At 32.6% G+C, this 19,469-nt stretch overlaps 1 protein-coding gene across 1 annotated transcript in view; it reads right to left on the reverse strand.

The window, feature by feature from the left end:
• The window catches only part of LOC149093512 (crustapain-like), a 43,498-nt gene extending 24,238 nt beyond the window's left edge, over positions 1–19,260 (reverse strand). The window contains exon 1 of the mRNA XM_089268871.1: positions 19,180–19,260. Coding sequence (XP_089124997.1) covers positions 19,180–19,245 — 66 coding nt within the window. The 5' untranslated portion in view covers positions 19,246–19,260. The remainder of the gene's footprint in view (positions 1–19,179) is intronic.
• Between the last annotated feature and the right edge of the window lie 209 nt (positions 19,261–19,469).

Below are 19,469 nucleotides of genomic sequence, written 5' to 3' on the forward strand. Positions count from 1 at the left end.
GACGATTGTACTTCAAAACTTAACTGGTTCATTTAGGTTTATCCAAGACACTGGATTTCGACTTCTTCTTTTAGCGTTTACTTTTCACCACAACAGGCAAACTTTTTGATCTCATAGTTTTTACATCAATTTTTGTTGATTTTTGATCTTTAGTGCTCTTCAAACTGCAACTTGAGTTTTTACTTTTCGAGACATCCAATTGTTTAGATACAGATGGCATTGAACTTCGAGATTTAATCAGTTTACTCGATGGTTCCTTTTGAATCGTGGAGTCTTTCGTAGTTTTCATTGCAGAGGATATTATTTGTGCTTCAACACGCGTTACAGCAGTTATAGCTTCAGCGGATCCTTGCTTCTCTTTTGAATCAGAAAATTTTCTTACTTTCCTTGTTGAATCTTTTTTCGGATCTTTTGACTGTTGCTTTTTAAAACTTAAATAAACTATCAATGAAATAAAGAGTAAACCTAAAAATAATACAATGAGTGTCGGCAAATAATCATCTTCGGGCGCAGCAATATCAACCTTTTCAGTTGATAAAGCACTTATACTTATAGCATCAGCATATCTATCATTTTGTAGACTAAATATGATCTTGAATTTACCCGATTCAGATAATTGCATAGAGCAATTGAAGATTGATCCGTTGTGATTTGGTTTTATGTTGGTGCAATGATTATGTGGACCAGCTTTGATATCTAAGTACTCCTGAGTTTCATCAAGGTCTAGTGGTTTATCGAGTTCAATTGTTAGAGTTTCAGGCGATGAAGAGTTGAACATTAAAGGTGATATTCGAGCTATTTTGAAGCAGTAATCTACAGTTTGTTTAACACTTTTTATGTCCTTTTTACATCTTGAATTAGACCAAATACAGCTCTCAATCACACCATGCATCAAACAATGAGTGCAACTTTTCAATTTTCCACAAAAATCGCTCAATATTTTAATTATTATTTTATTGGTATTGTTAGTAACTTGAAAGTGCCCTAATGGTCTGTGATTAGAATACCAGTGAAGTTGCATATCGTCTATAAATTGTTCATATCCATCGTTTTTATAACATGTTAAGTAAGTATTATTTTGTTGGAAACACCGTCGACCTTCACTGAAACGTAAACTGTTATACCTCAACCAAAACCTATTCATAGGGTATTCAATAAAAAACACCTCAACATTTTGAATTGAACTGTCGTTATTAAAGTTTTTGTAAATTTCAATACAAGTCTGTTCCCAATCACTTATTTGGTGGCAAAAATGAGTTTGATTGAGGCTATGATTGTAATCATATTCAAGTGGTGGATGAATACTTCTTCCATCAGCGAAGATAAAATGATAAGGCCATATTCCGTCAAAATTGAGCTCAACTGAAGGTACAGTGTTCTCATTAGAAAAACAATTTTTATAAGTAGTTTTTTGACAACTACGAACTTCTGATCTTAAATGGTATCGCATTAAGGTGTATTTATTAGCACCTGAAGCACATTCTTTACCAGTTTTGTCAAACAATGAAACAAAATGATCGATGAAATATCGAGTATGAATCAAACTCTTGTTGGAAGCTTCTTTTGTTATTAACAGTAATATTTTTACTGGTTTATAAAATGGTAAATAAATGAAAATAGCTCCAGTAATCTGATTAGTTTGAAATTCTGGTCGATTATAACGAATCTCAACTGCACTCGAAATAAGTTCACTTCCTTTGTCAAGACACAATCGTATTATCGATATTTCTTGAGTAACATTTTTGGTCTTTTCATTCCAAATACTTCTCTTGATTAGAAGGTACAACTTATCGTCAAAATGAATATAGTCCATCATTTTCCATTCCTTAATGAACTTCCAATCATCTTTGAGCCAAGGTAAGGAGCGCTTCACAGAAACCTTTTTATTTTCATCATCGAAATACAACAGTTCAATATAATTCCACTCAGGAACTGGTTGAGTTAAATTAGGATTGAATATTGTTGGTACATGAAGAGCTTCATTATCACCAAAAGCTATTAACGCACCCCTTAATTTACCAGAATATTCCATTTCCTTGATAGTCTTTTGGTCGATGAGAATTTGAGGTTTATTTTTATGGACGAACATCAATTTATTCTTATCAAGATTAACTACTTTCCAATTGACGATGTCGGACACATTAACTACACTTGTTGGAGTTCCAATTGTTATGAGTTCACCAGCAACATAAATATCACACGATGTAAGATTCTTCACACTTCTAAAGGAAACACTATCTGGTGCTTTGTAGTAAGTTAATCGATTTTGTTTAAATCTTTTGAACGAATATGAATATTCAATCGATAAAAAGAATTGCATGATCGTAATAAAATTTGAGATAAGCATTATAAGCTGTTGGCTGTTAAACTGAATTAAAAGCAAAGATAATAAAGTTTGAAGACAAATGAATACATTTTTAATAAACACATCCCAGGATTCCATAAACTAACAATACATTTTACTGCTTGTTTGGAATAATAGATTGTGTATATTTCAATAATTTCAACAGAAACTTCAAAGCGAATTTTTTATGCATAAATATTGAAAATGACGAGAATTTATCACTTATTTTCATCTTAACATGAAATTAAAGAAAAATGAAATTCTAATAATTAAACTATTTTGATCTTCGTTCATCCCACAATATCAGCGCCACACTCAAAATGAACTTTTTTTATATTCACGGTGATTTGATGCTATTCAGGCGAGCCATCCATCTTTAGATTTGTATTTCAGCCAAGAGGGTTAGTGAGTCAAAAAATTTGAATCGTCTGTTTATCATAGCGATTAGGTACCACAAACCATCTATGGATGTATATGTTTTCAATGACTACTCATACAAATCAGAAGCATCATCTTCTGGCACCTGAACGCTAGCGAGATAACAAAAAGTGCTCAAACTGATTTTACAAATCAAATCGAATTGCTACAATTAGAAGTCCTTAGCATCAGAAGTTGATATTGAATCAAAATTGTCTTTATTTGAGACCTGCGTCTCCGTTGTGCCTACAATGTTGCGAACTTTTAAACTGATAAGTTTTGTAGTTTTCGACTTATATCAGTGCTTTTGCGTCAATGAAATTTGTATATTCAATTAGTTTCATTAATCAATAAACCCGTTAATTACATAGTCTATCCTACACTTAACAACATGGAACCTATTTAATTTCCTCGTGGTGATGACTGGATAACACTAAAGGAGCTCTGGCAAAAAACAAAGCCAACAAACTCTGGAAATACGCGAAAGTCCGAAATGACAATTACCAAACATAGTCCATATGAAAGGGCATCTGAAAAAACCTATAAAAATTGTGTCAAATCTTTGGCTCACGCAAATTAAAGAATAGGCAGCACCGAGGTGGTAGTTGCCAAACTTCAGAAATATTCTAAAGTCCGAAATGACAATTACCAAACATAGTCCATATGAAAGGGCATCTGAAAAAACCTATAAAAATTCTATCAAATCTTTGGCTCACTGACTTTCTTGCCAAATCTGGCATTTCCTTATACTTTAATACACAAAAACTTAATTAGCTAACGGAGTATTGTTTGCAAAAAATAAACTTAAAGGCATGTTTAATTATCGTTTATAAGCCTCGAATATTCATTAAAAGTTGTTATCTCGATGTTATTTTTTCCGACTTCCAAACGCGTTTTTCATGCCTTAAGTCCGCACTGGGAAATTTATGCCTGTGGGGACTTTTACTTGCTTATATGTCCTCTATCGAATGTCGCTATCAAATAGCTGGCTAACAATGGGCAGTTTTACATAGGCTTTCTGTCACCCTCTTTTTTGAAATGTTGAAGCATAAAAGTATACCTTTATTTGCACAACCAGGGCATTTATTAGATGTACAGTATCGGTCAAAGAAACTGTTAGTATGCAAATTAACATTCAAAGTTTAATAATTTTTAAGAAACGCCATGACTTTGCATATTCATTTGCATTTTGAAGTAAAATAACTCGCAAAGCCGCAGGTTTAGGGTCACATACATATAATCATAATCAAAATGAAAAGTTCTATCTGAAAAACTAGGTTTGATGCGACCTTTATGGGGTCCCAAGGGATTTGCTGAATAACTCCCCAGGGAATTTGAATTTAGCCTGGATTTCTAGGGAAGCATACTCTACTCATCATGAGCTTTCGCTTTGGTCTAACCCATTCTGAACACAGGCCGAAAATGCCACATTTTGCCTGTCCTTCTTTGTATATTCAGTTTTTAGTTTCATTAATCAATAAAGCCCAGTAATTACGAAGCGAAAAGAATACTAGCAAAAATCATTGTCAGGTATGACTGGTAGAGAATGGAAATACATTAAAATCTTTGAATTTTAATGAAAACTCACAGTCTAGACATATTGTCACCAAATCAGACTTGTTTCAAGCTAAATTTATTGAGCTTCAATGGGATATAATTTTAAGATTAGTTTTGATTCATAATTCAATGAAAATGGGTCCCTAAGAATTCGACTATTTTATCTGTCCGAGAATTTCCGCGCATAGGCTATGGAGGATAAATACATGATAGTTATTTGAAATGCGATCAATAAATCAAACACAAGTCAGTAGTTGGAAACCATACGCTTCCAGCACAAATCAGACCATACGCTTCGAGCACAAAGTGAAGGTCCAATAAAAAGAAAGAAAATTAAACCTTGATGCTGTTTCAGCACTCAACAAGTTAAAGAGGTAAATGAAGAAACATGATACTTTTAGAAAGCAACTAATTGATTAAAGAATTAGGAAAATTAAACGCCCGGGGCTGATCTCTCGAGATTAAACAGTTTCTTAATTGCCGTGAACGCGTGAGTTAGGAAATATCTTTTGATACTCGAGATTAATGAAATCGATTAACTTACGAGCAAAATTTCCTAATAATTTCGTATAGCCCGGGGTAAACATTTTGATTTGAAGATTAGATAAATCATGATGAGTTATCTTATCTGATCCAGGTCTCAATAAGGTAAACAAAAATTTGTGGTTTTTTTTGCAGAAAAGCACTTAAGATGATGACCGATAAGTTATCTTGATGAAGAATTAGTATATAAAGCGAGTTGGATCTTCAGATTTATTCATTCAGTCTTCAGCTTTTAGAATTGATTTTGCTCTTAATACTTCTTGGACACACTTACTCTCTCTCCTACTCCTCTCTCCTCTCTCTCTCCATTCATCATACAATGGCCAGCCGTACCCCAGCACGAACAACAACCTCATCACCAGCACCAACAGCACCCTCATCACCGTTGGTGACCACCCAATCAAATCTATCAAACGGCGTGGATACTGGAAAGGTACTCGGACCCTGGTTGGCGTTGCCGAGTGGGAGGATACCTTGGTGATAATCAAGGATACCAACCGGCTGGAAACCAACGCAGGCGAGGCGGATGACGCGAGGCCCCTTGGTTTGCTGCCATCTGATTTCAAACTGGTGAAAGCCTTTGACGAGGACGATGTAACAGGGTGCACTTATCTCACAATTAACTGAGTTCATTTTTGTCGCGTTTTAAACGATATCTTTATGAAGAATATCTTTCCAAATTGGTTAATCCAAAAATTTTTTTCCAAGTTTTAACATGCATTCTCTATGGGTAGCGATACAGTAGACAAATATAAAAGTCAAAAAATTTTTTTTTCAAGTTTTGTTCCTCTACTGTATCACTACTCATAGAGAATGCATGGTAAAACTTAGAAACAAAAATTTTTTTATTTTTGGATTTACAAGTTTCGACATGTATTTTCTAACTGAATTTCTAATATATAATTTTTTTGTGATTGAAACGCGTTGTACTTATCTGATATTTCCGAAATTATAAAAAAGAAGCGAAATCAATTATAAAAATTATTTTTTTGTTTTCTTCAAAATCATTTTAAATGCATTTGGTATAAAAATTTTAATCTTTATCTTGTCCTGACTGTCTGCTAGTGATCTGCCATCAGGTGGGCGAGTCAAGACTGATGGGCCAATACAATACAGTGCGGTACGTCACAAATATGGTTGGATGCCCCTTCGGCATTACACTTTTTTTCATGACGAATGCCGATGGTCCTGGTGCTGAGACCTGCGCCACAGAAGCGGAAAGTGTAACCTCGAGCATACACAGTCACGTCCTCCTCATCAAAGGCTTTGACCAAGTCTAAGTCTTCTGGGAGCCAATTGAGACTGATTTTAGTCGAAGTCTTCTGGGGGCAAATCGAGACTGTTGTTAGTTGAAGTCTTCTGGGAGCAAATCGAGACTGTTTTTATTCCCAATAAATATTGTGCTTACTATACACATGAATAAATAATTGCTATAAATATTTCATTTCATCTGTCTCACAATTAACTGGTTTCATTTTCTTCGCGTTTTGAACGATATCCCTAATCTCGCGAATCCAACGTACTATTGAAAATAGTAAACTATAGACTATAAACTAGTAAACTAAACTAGTAAACTATAAACTATAGTAAACTATTGAAATGTCTAATCTAGCGAGATCAGCCTGGGCGTTTAATTTTCATTATTCTTTAATTAATTTGTTTTTTTCATTTAGCTCTTAAACTTGTTGAGTGCTGAAACCGCATCAAGGTTTAATTTTCTTTCTTTTTATTAGACCTTCACTTTGTGCTCGAAGCGTATGGTCTCTTCTGTGCTGGAAGCGTATGGTTTCCAACTACTCAAGTCTTTATTATTAATCAATCGATGCTTGATAAATTACCAGTCTTTTTTAGTTTTCAATAGCAACATGTTACACCTTTGAATGAATGATTGGTCTAGTCAACGGTCTAGGTTTAAGGGTTGTGTCTTTTCTTGTTTTCATGTTAGAAGGTGATATTTGTGCTTGCACACGTGTAACACGTGCTTATAGTTTTAGAAAATAATTCAATATAATTCCATTTGGGAAATGGTTCAGTTAAATTTGGATTGAATATTGTTGGAACATGAAGACCTTCATTATCACTGAAAACTACTGTATTATTGGACCAGTTAAAGTATTAGCCCCAGGTTTCAATTTCATCGCTCTAATAGTCTTTTGATCAACCAGAATTTGAGGTTTGTTTTTATAGACGGACATCAATCGATCTTTTATTAGGTTAACTACTTTCCAATTGACGATGTCGGTCAAGTTAGCTACACTTGTTGGAATGTCAATAGTTGTCGTCTCACCAGCAACATAAATATCATATGATGTTTTTTTATAATAACTTCTAAAGGAAACACTGTCTAGTGCTCTGTAGTAAGTAAGTTGAGTGTGTTTGAATCTTTTGAACGAATATGAATATTCAATCGATAAAACAAGTTGCAAGATCGTAACGAGATTTTCAATGAGCATTATAAGTTTGTTTGTGGTTAAACTGAATTAAAATAAAAGATAATAAAGTTTAAAGACAATTCACCAAATTGAGTGTTAACACATCTCAGAATTTTACAAACTGTTTATAAAGAGAAAGCTCCACAATTCATTATAATATATTTAATAGTTATTTTTTTAAGACATTAGGAGTCAGACTTAAGTCAACAAAAGTCGAGATTTTTCATAGTCGCCATCTAACAAGAAATACCTTTAAGATCGAACTTTATTTTCGGTTACTGTTTCAACGCGTCCTGTGGATAACGCTCGCAATGAATCATGAAACTATCCGCATCGTTTTTCTTAAACCTTTTGCACTTTATCAATCTTGATTCTTGCATTCCAAATTGTTCAAACAACCAGTAAGTAGCACAATAAATTATCAAATTCTCGCTGATGCAGGGATTGAATCCTGGGATATGTTTACTTACAATATATCATTTGTTTTTGAACTTTGTTATCTTCTATCGAAATCTTTTTTGTATATTTTAATTCAGTTTAGAACCAACAACTTTTAATGCTCATTCCAAATCTTATTACGATAATGCAACTTGATTTATCAATTCAATATTCATATTCGTCCAAAGGTTGAAACAAAAACGAATACTTACTACAAAGAACTAGAAAGTGTTTGCTTTAAAAGTTTTAACGACTACAGGAATTTCCCACATTTTAATGTATTGTGAACTCATCAGTTTCACAGTTCGTAATATTGTAGGTACACTGGAAACGCAGGTCTTAAATAAAGACAACTTTGATCCGATGCCAACTTTTGACTCTAAAATCGATCTCTAAAAGCAATATTTACTTTGCATTGATAAACAATTTTTGGGCGTTGATAAAAGTGGGCAGAAAGTTCAAAGATTTTAAATTCATTGCACGAAAAAAGTTCGATTTTAGCCTGAATCTGTTCTATTTTCACTAAAAAATTTGAAATGTATTTGATAACATTTTACATTTTGTTCGATTGTCAAAAGTACAAAAAAAAATCTATCAAAAAATCAATTTTGTTTATTTTAAGTCTGAAATAGACCTCAAATTGAACCACGCTGTCGACTGATTAAGCTTTCAAGCGGAGGAAAGTCAGAAATAAAAGAGTCAACGAACTTATTGATCAATCATTAATCTGCAATGAATTCAATTCTTCAATTTCTGTAAAATTAAAATTCCAGGGTGAATCGTAAGACGATTGTAATTGTTCCAATAAGACATTGATACAAATGGTATTGTACTTCAAAACTTGACTAGTTTATTTAGGTTTTTTCAAGACACTGGATTTCGACTTCTTCGTTTTGCGTTTACTTTTCACCACAACAGGCAAACTTTTTGATTTCATACTTTTTACAGCAATTTTTGTTGATTTTTGATCTTTAGTGCTCTTCAAACTGGGACTTGAGTTTTTACTTTTCGAGACATCCAATTGTTTAGATACAGATGGCATTGAACTTCGAGATTTAACCAGTTTACTCGATGGTTCCTTTTGAATCGTCGAGTCTTTTGTAATTTTCATTATTTTTGACTTAACACGCGTTACAGCAGTCATAGCTTCAGCAAATCCTTGCTTCTCTTTTGAATCAGAAAATTTTGTTACTTTTCTTGTTGAAACTTTTTGCTGATCTTTTGACTGTTGCTTTTTATACCCAACATAAACTATCAATGAAGTTAAGGCTAAACCTAAAACTAATAAAATGATTGTCGGCAAATAATCAACTTCGGGCACAACAACATCAACCTTTTCAGTTGATAGGGAACTTAATGTTATAGCATCAGCATATCTATCATTTCGTAGACTAACACTGATCTTGAATTTGCCCGATACAGATAAGCGCATAGAGCAATTGAAGATTAATCCGTTGGGATTTGGTTTTATGTTGGTGCAATCATTATGTGGACCAGCTTTGATGTCTAAATACTCTTGAGTATCAGTGAGTTTCAGTGGTCTATCGAATTCAATTGTTAGAGTTTCAGGTGATGAAGAGTTGAATATTAAAGGTGAAATACGAGCTATTTTGAAGCAGTAATCTATAGTTTGTGTATCATTTTTTATCTCCTGCTTACATCCTGATCCGTACCAAATACAGTTCCTACTCACACCATACATCATACAATGAATGCAACTTTTATATCCGAAACAAAAATTTTTCCATAAATTAGTGGAAATTATTTGATTGGTATTTTTAGTAACTCGAAGAACGTTGAATGGTCGGTGATTAAAGTAATTATGAAGCTGGATATCGTCTTCAGATATTGCACTTGTGTAACATGACAAGTATGATCCGTTGACTTGATAACAGTGGCGAGTTTCATTGTAACGTAAACTGTTAAACATTAAATAAAACCTAAAATTAGGATACCCTTGACAGAATGCTTCAACCTTGTGAATTGAATTAAAGGTAGTAAATTTTTTGTTAATATAGAAACAATGATAGTCCCAACCACTTTTTTTGTGGCAAAAACGAGTTAAACTGCCGTTGATTGTGAGAGTATGATTGGTAGCATATTCAATTTGTGCATGATGAGTTGTTCCATCATTAAAGAAAAAATGATAAGGCCATATTCCGTCAAAATTGAGCTCAACTGAAGGTACAGTATTCTTATTAGAAGAACATTTTTTATAAGTAGTTTTTTGGCAACTACGAACTTCGGATCTTAAATGGTATCGCATTAAGGTGTAATTATTAGCACCTGAAGCACATCCTTGTCCAGTTTCATCAAACAATGAAACAAAATGATCGATGGGATATCGAGTATAAATAAAGGTCTGGTTAGAGGCTTGTTTTGTAATTAAAAGTAATATTTTTTCGGGTTTATAAAATGTTACGCAAATGAAAATCGCTCCAGTAATTTGATTAGTTTGAAACTCTGGTCGCTTATAACGTATTTCAACTGCACTTGAAATGAGTTCAGTTCCTTTGTTAAGACACAATCGTATTATTGATATCTCTTTAGTAACATTTTTGTTCTTTTCGTTCCAAATACTTCGCATTATTAGAAGGTACAATTTATCGTCGAAATGAATATAATCCATCATTTTCCATTCCTTAATGTACTTCCAATCATCTTTAAGCATAGGTAAGGATCGAAGCACAGAAACCTCTTCACTTTGATCATCGAAATACAACAATTCAATATAATTCCATTTAGGAAATGGTTCAGTTAAATTAGGATTGAATATTGTTGGTACGTGAAGAGCTTCATTATCACTGAAAACTATTATTGAATCACTTAATGCATAACCAGAATATGTCATATTTTTGATAGTCTTTTGGTCGATGAGGATTTGAGGTTTATTTTTATGGACGAACACCAATTTATTCTTATCAAGATTAACTACTTTCCAATTGACGATTTCGGACACATTAACTACACTTCTCGGAATGTCAACAGTTATCGTCTTACCAGCAACATAAATATCATATGATGTTAGTTCATAATAACTTCTAGAGGAAACACTGTCTAGTGCTTTGTAGTGATGCATGTGGGTGTGTGTGAATCTCCTGAACGAATATGAATACTCGATCGATAAAACAAGTTGCATGATCGTAATAAGATTTGGGATAAACATTTTAAGTTGTTGGAAGTTAAACTGAATTTAAATAAAAGATAATAAAGTTTAAAGACAAGTGAAAACACTGAGTGACAACATATCCCAGGAGTTCATAAACTACATTTTCTTCTTGTTTGCAATAATAGCTTGTGGATATGATTTAAAATGATAGATAAATTATAAAACTTAAAAGAATCCAAGGATTGTAGAAAAGCTTTGCGGAGAGCTTCATAATTGAAACTTCAACAGAAACTCATATCAAATTTAGTTTTGCAATAAGAATATTTCATCTTTTTCATAAATCTGATTTCATTCTACTTTCAATCAAAAATTCGACATTTTATTTAACGTTTCTCATTTTGTCCGAGTTGCGAAAGTACAAAAACAAATCTACTAGGTCAGACGATCGTTGGCCTAAATCGGAGCGTTAATGACGTAAGAATTTCTATTTAGTGTTCATCACCAAGATAAATTTCACTGAGCTTGATAAGTTCAGATTTCAAAACGTTGCATACGAATTTATTGTTGAAAAACTATTGTCATTGCATGATTTTTTCGTGTGTTGAGCAACATCTTGATAACTAAAGTATGACTGATACTGCCCTCGTTAACTCAGCATTCGTTGTTGAGGATAAAGCTGGACAAGTTTTATATTCTTTTTCAGTTTCATCCTCAGCTTCGTTACATTCAAACTCACAAATCCGACGAAATTGATGCTGATAACGAGAACAGCATCAACAGTGACTACTTATATGATAATATAGATCGGGCTATCAAGCGCCGACGATTATCATAGACGCAGTTACTTGATAATGATGATAATGATAATAATGACAATAATAAAATTAGATTTAAAACAAAAATGCTTAGTTCCTGTTCTTTCTCTTAATCTTTGTTTTCTTTCTTTTTCGCTTAATAACAGTACGAATCTTAAGACGATTGTAACTGTTCCAATAAAATATGAAAAAGAATGGTATTGTACTTAAAATCTTAACTATTAAGGTTTATTTGAGACACTGATTTTGGATTGCGACTTCTTTGTTTTGCGTTTACTTTTCCTCGCAACAGACAAACTTTTTGACTTCACACTTTTTGAAGCAATTTTTGTTGATTTTTGATTTTTATAGCTCTTCAAATTGCGGCTGGAGTTTTGACTTTTCGATACATCCAATTGTTTAGATACAGATGGAATTGAACTTCGAGATTTAACCAGTTTACTCGATGGTTTCTTTTGAATGTTTGAGTCTTTCGTAGTTTGCATTGTAGATGATACTATTTGTGATTTAACACGCGTTACAGCAGTTATAGCTTCAGCAAATCCTCTTTTCTTCTTTGAATCAGAAAATTTTCTTACTTTCCTTGTTGAAACTTTTTTCGGATCTTTTGACTGTTGTTTTTTAAACCTTACATAAACTATAGATGAAATTATGAATAAACCTGAAGATAATAAAATGACTGTCGGCAAATAATCATCTTGGGGGGCAAAAATATCAACCTTTTCAGTTGATAGGGAACTTAATGTTATAGTATCAGCATATCTATCATTACGTAGACTAAATCTGATCCTGAATTTACCCGATTCAGATAATTGCATAGAACAATTGAAGATTGATCCGTTGTGATTTGGTTTTATGTTGGTGCAATGGTTATGTGGACCAGCTTTGATATCTAAATACTCTTGAGTGTCATCAAGGTCTAGTGGTCTATCGAGTTCAATTGTTAGAGTTTCGGGCGATGAAGAGTTGAACATTAAAGGCGATATTCGAGCTATTTTGAAGCAGTAATCTATAGTCTTTGTAACATTTTCTTTGTCCTGTGTACATATTGAATTGGACCAAATACAGTTCGTATTCCCACCATACATCAAACAGTGAATGCAACTTTTGTATTCGTCACAATGATCGACCAATGTGAAAATTAATATTTGACCGGTATTTTTAGTAACTTGAAAAGATCCTAATGGTCGCTGATTAGTATAAAAGTGAAGTTGCAGATCGTCGTTATCATATCCAATGTCTTTATAACATGCTAAGTATGTATCATTGCCTTGGTAACACTGGCGACTTTCATTGGAACGTAAACTGTTATACATCAACACAAGCTGATTAATAGGATATCCATGAAACAACGCTTCAACATTTTGAATTGAACTATCGTTATTGAAGTTTTTGTGAATTTTAATACAAATCTGTCTATAACGACTTCTCTGGTGGCAAAAATGAGTTTGATTGAGTTTATGATCGTAATAATATTCAACTTGTGGATTTCTGCTTCCTTCATAAGCAAAGATAAAATGATAATCCAATATTCGTTCAAAATTGAGCTCAACTGAAGGTACAATATTCTTATTAGAAGAACAATTTTTATAAATAGTTTTTTGGCAACTACGAACTTCTGATCTTAAATGGTATCGCATTAAGGTGTAATTATTAGCTCCTGAAGCACATTCTTTACCAGTTTTGTCAAACAATGAAACAAAATCATTGAAAAAGTATCGAGTATGAATCAAACTCTTGTTGGAAGCTTCTTTTGTAATTAACAGTAATATTTTTTCGGGTTTATAAAATGTTAAGCAAATGAAAATGGCTCCAGTAATCTGATTAGTTTGAAACTCTGGTCGATTATAACGAATCTCAATTGCACTTGAAATGAGTTCACTTCCTTTATCAAGACACAATCGTATTATTGATATCTCTTGAGTAACATTTGCGTTCTTTTCTTTCCAAATACTTCGCTTTATTAAAAGGTACAGTTTATCGTCGAAATGAATATAATCCATCATTTTCCATTCTTTAATGAACTTCCAATCATCTTCTTTAAGCATAGGTAAGGATCGAAGCACAGAAACCTCTTCACTTTGATCATCGAAATACAACAATTCAATATAATTCCATTTAGGAACTGGTTCAGTTAAATTTGGATTGGATATTGTTGGAACATGAAGAGCTTCATTATCACCCAAAGCTATTATTGGACCACTTATTTTACCAGAATATGTCATATTTTTGATAGTCGTTTGATTCATGAGAATTTGAGGTTTATTTTTATGGACGAACATCAATCGATCTTTTCTTAGATTAACTACTTTCCAATCGACAGTATCGGACAAATTAACTACGCTTTTCGGAATGTACATAGTTATTGTTTGACCAGCAACATAAATATTATACAATGCAAGATCGTACACACTTCTAAAGGAAACACTATCTGGTGCTTTGTAGTAAGTCAATCGATTTTGTTTAAATTTTTTGAACGAATATGAATACTCAATCGATAAAACAAGTTGCATGATCGTAATAAGATTTGGAATAAGCATTTTAAGCTTTTGGTTGTCAAACTGAATTAAAATAAAAGATAATAAAATTTAAAGACAAATCACTACATTGAGTCTAGGATTTCATTAACATTCCATAAAGGGAAAGCTTCACAATTCTTTTTATTTCTTCATGTTTTAACTAATAAATTGTGCAATGTTCATCCGAACACCTTATACATTGAGTGTCAACATATCCCAGGATTTCATAAACTACATTTCACTTCTTGTTTGGACTAATAGATTTTTAGATAAGATTTAAAGTGATAGATAAATAAAGTTTAAGAGAGTCCAAGGATTGTAGAAAAGCTTTGCGGAGAGCTTCTTGACATGAAATTAAAGAAAGATGAAATTCAAATCATTAAACTATAATATTTTGATCTTCGTTTATCCCACAATATGAGCGTTACACTCATAATGAATTTTAGTTTAAATTCACGGTAATTTTATGCTATGCAGGCAAGGTTAGCCATCTTTAGATTTGGATTTCAGCCAAGAGAGTTTGTGTGTCAAAATCAAATCATCTATTTATCATAGTGATTTGTTGAAGGCACCACAAACCAGCTATGGATGTATATGTTTTCAATGACTACTCAGACAAATAAAACGCATAATCTTCTGGTGCCTAAACGCTAGCGAGATAACACAAAGTGTCCAAACTGATTTTACAAATCAAATCGAATTGCTATAATTAAAAGCTATTAATATTAATTAGTCTTCATATAAATATGCATTTCAGTTTTACAATATAAATATTTCATCTTTTTCATCATCAAAGACTTGAAGAGCCATTCAAAATATAAGTAAAGCTAAATTTTAAGTAAATCTTGTTTTGAAAGATCGTTTTTAGTGTCAAAAGTCGATATTGGATAAAAATTGTCTTTACTTGAGACCTGCGTTTCCATTGTTCCTACAATGTTGCGAACTTTTAAACTGATAAGTTTTTTAGTTTTCGACTTATATCAGTGCAATTTTGAACATTTTTGATAGCTTAGTCTACAATCCGATTAGTTAATTCAATTATTTTCATTAATCAATAAAACCCATTAATTACAAAGAGAATTACCAACAAAAGTGATCGTAAATCTCAACAATGAATAATAGAGGGAAACTTATATTAATAATAAAAGCAAATCGGACATTCAAAGATGATAAAATGATTCAATTTTTGAGTGAATGGCATAAGCCCGTTGGATAAAGGTTACTGTTTCAACACATCATGTGAATGACGCTCGCAATGAATCATGAAACTATCCACACAGTTTTTCTTAAACCTTTCCCGCTTTATAAATCATTTTTCTTGCATTCCAATTTATTCAAACAACCAGCAAGTAGCACAATACCGGGCATTTTTTCTTTCATTTTAAGCCTTTATACTACAGACCTCAGGCTTGGACCAAAAGCTTGTAAGATTGGTGAGTTATGAACATTTGACTAACATTAATCGATCTGATAAATTTTGTACTCTCAAATGTCAAATGTCATTTAGAGTTCAATAATGGAGTGATCTTGAATGACCTTGAGAATGCACTCTTCAGCTTGTGGTTAAAGTCCGTAGCACCAACCCTTCGTGAGTTATGACTGCAAACACTTCCATTTTATGCACAGCTTATAAATCCGCTTGTTTTTAATCTCAACGTAACCATTTGTCTATAATCTTTATTATCTTTTATAATTTAGTTCAACAACCAACAACTTATAATGCTCATTCAAATCTTATATCGATCTCGCAACTTGATTTATCAATTCAGTATTCATATTCCTTCAAAAGATTTGAACAAAATCGATATATAATACATACTACAAAGAACTAGAAAGTGTTTACTTTAAAAGTTTTAACGACTACAGGAATTTTGCATATTTTTATGTATCGCGAGCTTATCCGTTTCAATCAAGACATTGCAGGTACAATGGAAATGCAGGTCTCAAATAAAGACAATTTTGATCCAATATCGACATAGGATTCTAAAATCGATCTTTCAAAAAAACATTTACTTGGCATTGATAAACATTTTTGGGTGCTGATAAAGGTAGGCACAAAGTTCAAAGATTTTAAATATTCATTTGCACAAAAAGCGTTCGATTTTAGCCATAATCTGTTCTATTTTCACACAAAAATCTAACATTTAACTTATTCAACAACATTTTGCATTTTTTCCGAGCTTTGAAAGTAAAAAAACAAATCTATTAAAAATTCACTTCTTTATTATATTTTCAGTCTGCAATAGACCTTAAATTGACACCAATCACTCGCACGGACACGCTTTCAACTGATTCATTTTGAAAGCGAAGGAAAGTTAGAAATAAAAAAGTCTCAGAACTTATTGATTAATAATTAATCTGAAATGAATTCGTAAAATGCTTCAATTTCTGTAAAATTGAAATCCCAGGGTGAATCTTAAGACGATTGCAATTGTCCCGATTAGACATTGATACAAATAGTATTGTGCTTCAAAACTAAACGAGTTCATTTAGGTTTATTTGAGACACTGATTTTGGACTTCGACTTGTTTGTCCCATGCATACTTTTCATCACAACAGGCAAACTTTTTGATTTCATACTTTTTACAGCAATGTTTGTTGATTTCAGATTTTTAGTGCTCTTCAAACTGGGGCTGGAGTTTTGACTTTTCGATACATCCAATTGTTTCGATACAGATGGAATGGAACCTCGAGATTTAACCAGTTTACTCGATGATTCCTTTTGAATTGTCGAGTCTTTTGTAGTTTTCATTGTAGAGGATATTATTTGTGATTGAACACGCTTTACAGTTATAGCTTCAGCGAATCCTTGCTTCTTTTTTGAATCAGAAAATTTTCTTACTTTTCTTGTTGAAACTTTTTTCGGATCTTTTGACTGTTGCTTTTTGCACCCTACATAAACTATCAATGAAATTGAGAGTAAAACTAAAACTAATAAAATGATGATTAGTAAATAATCAAATTCGGGTCCAATAACATCAACCATTTCCGTTGATACAGCACCTACACTTGTAGTATCCTCATATCTATCATTTCTTAGACTAACACTGATCCTGAATTTACCCGATTCAGATGATTGCATAGAGCAATTAATGATTGATCCGTTGTGATTTGGTGTTATGTTAGCGCAATGATTATTCGGACCAGCTTTGATAACTAAATACTCTTGAGCGGCATTAAATTCCAGTGGTCTATCAAGTTCTATAGTTAAAGTTTCAGGTGATGTATAATTGAACATTAAAGGTGAAATTCGAGATATTTTGAAGCAGATATCTACAGTTTGAGAAATGTGGTTTATATCCCTCGAACATCTTGAATTATCTTTAAGTATACAGTCCGTATTCAGACCATACATCAAACAGTGAATACAACTTTTGTATTCGGCACAAAAATCGTGCACCTTCCAAAATATTTGATTGGTATCTTTAGTTATTTGTAAATGTCCTAATGGTCGTTGATTCAAATAATGATGGAGTTCGAGATCGTTAGATGTTCTACCATCTTTTTCGCATGTTAGGTATGTGTTATACGATTGAAAACACTGGCGACTTTCACTGCGAAGTAAACTGTTATACATTAAATATAACTTATAATCAGGATATCCATAAAAGAAAGCTTCAACATTTTGAATTGAATTATCTTGATTGAAATTTTTGTGAATTTTAATACAAATTTGTGAAAGGCCGCTTCTCTGATGGCAAAAATGAGTTTGATTGAGTTTATGATCGTAATAATATTCAATTTCTGGATTTCTGCTCCCTCCATCAGCAAAGATAAAATGATAATCCCACATTTGGTCAAAATTGAGCTCAACTGAAGGTACAGTATTCTCATTAGAAGAACAATTTTTATAAGTAGTTTTTTGACAACTACGAGCTTCTGATCTTAAATGGTATCGCATCAAGGTGTAATTACTAGCACCTGAAGCACATCCTCGTCCAGTTTCATCAAACAATGAAACAAAATCATCGATGAAATATCGAGTATGAACCAAGCTCTTGTTGGAAGCTTCTTTTGTTATTAACAGTAATATTTTTTCGGGTTTATAAAATGTTAAGCAAATAAAAATGGCTCCAGTAATTTGATTAGTTTGAAACTCTGGTCGATTATAACGAATCTCAATTGCACTTGAAATAAGTTCCCTTCCTTTATCAAGACACAATCTTATTATTGATATCTCTTGAGTAACATTTGCGTTCTTTTCATTCCAAATACTTCGCTTTATTAGAAGGTACAATTTATCGTCGAAATGAATATAATCCATCATTTTCCATTCCTTAATGAACTTCCAATCATCATCTTTAAGCCTAGATAAGGATCGAAGCACAGAAACCTTTGTATTTTTTTCATCGAAATACAACAATTCAATATAATTCAATTTAGGAACCGGTCCTGTTAAATTTGGATTGAATATTGTTGGAACATGAAGAGCTTCATTATCACCGAAAGCTATTATTGAACCACTCAGTTTACCAGAATATTCCATATCTTCGATAGTCTTTTGGTCGATGAGAATTTGAGGTTTATTTTTATAGACGAACATCAATTGATTTTTGCTTAGGTTAACTACTTTCCAATTGAAGATGTTGGATAAATTAGCTACACTTCTTGGAATGTACATTCCCACTGTTTCACCAGCAACATGGAAATTATACCATGTTGTGAGTTCGACCATACTGCTTAAGGAAACACTATCTGGTGCTTTGTAGTAAGTAAATCGATTTTGTTTAAATCGTTTGAACGAATATGAATACTCGATCGATAAAACAAGTTGCATGATCGTAAAAAGATCAGCGATGAGCATTGTCAGTTGTTGGTCGTTAAACTGAATTAAAATAAAAGATAATAAAGTTTTAAGGATAAATGATTACATTGAGTGTCAACATATCCCAGGATTTCATAAACTGTTCTTAAAGCTTCATACTTTATTGTCTACTAATTGTTAGTTGTTTTAACTATTTACTTTATAAACTATGTACTGTTACTTGAATGATTCAAATTGGGGGTCAAGGGAAAGGCTAGCAGCAGCGGCCAAGGCAAATAAAGCAATGAATAAAGCCGCTCGAATCATCTTGATTGGTAGTTGTTGGGTAGATACAGATGGAATTGAACTTCGAGATTTAACCAGTTTACTCGATGGTTCCTTTTGAATCGTCGAGTCTTTCGTAGTTTTCATTGTAGAGGATATTATTTGTGCTCCAACACGCGTTACACTTATAGCTTCAGCGAATCCTCTTTTAAGTTAATTCAAATATTTTTACAAAATAGATAGATTAAATGAGGGCAAATCATATG

Source organism: Tetranychus urticae, chromosome 3, assembly GCF_039701765.1.
Source record: "Tetranychus urticae isolate SD_2017Ah chromosome 3, NJAU_TeUrti_SD_1.0, whole genome shotgun sequence".
In the NCBI taxonomy this organism is placed as follows: domain Eukaryota; kingdom Metazoa; phylum Arthropoda; class Arachnida; order Trombidiformes; family Tetranychidae; genus Tetranychus; species Tetranychus urticae.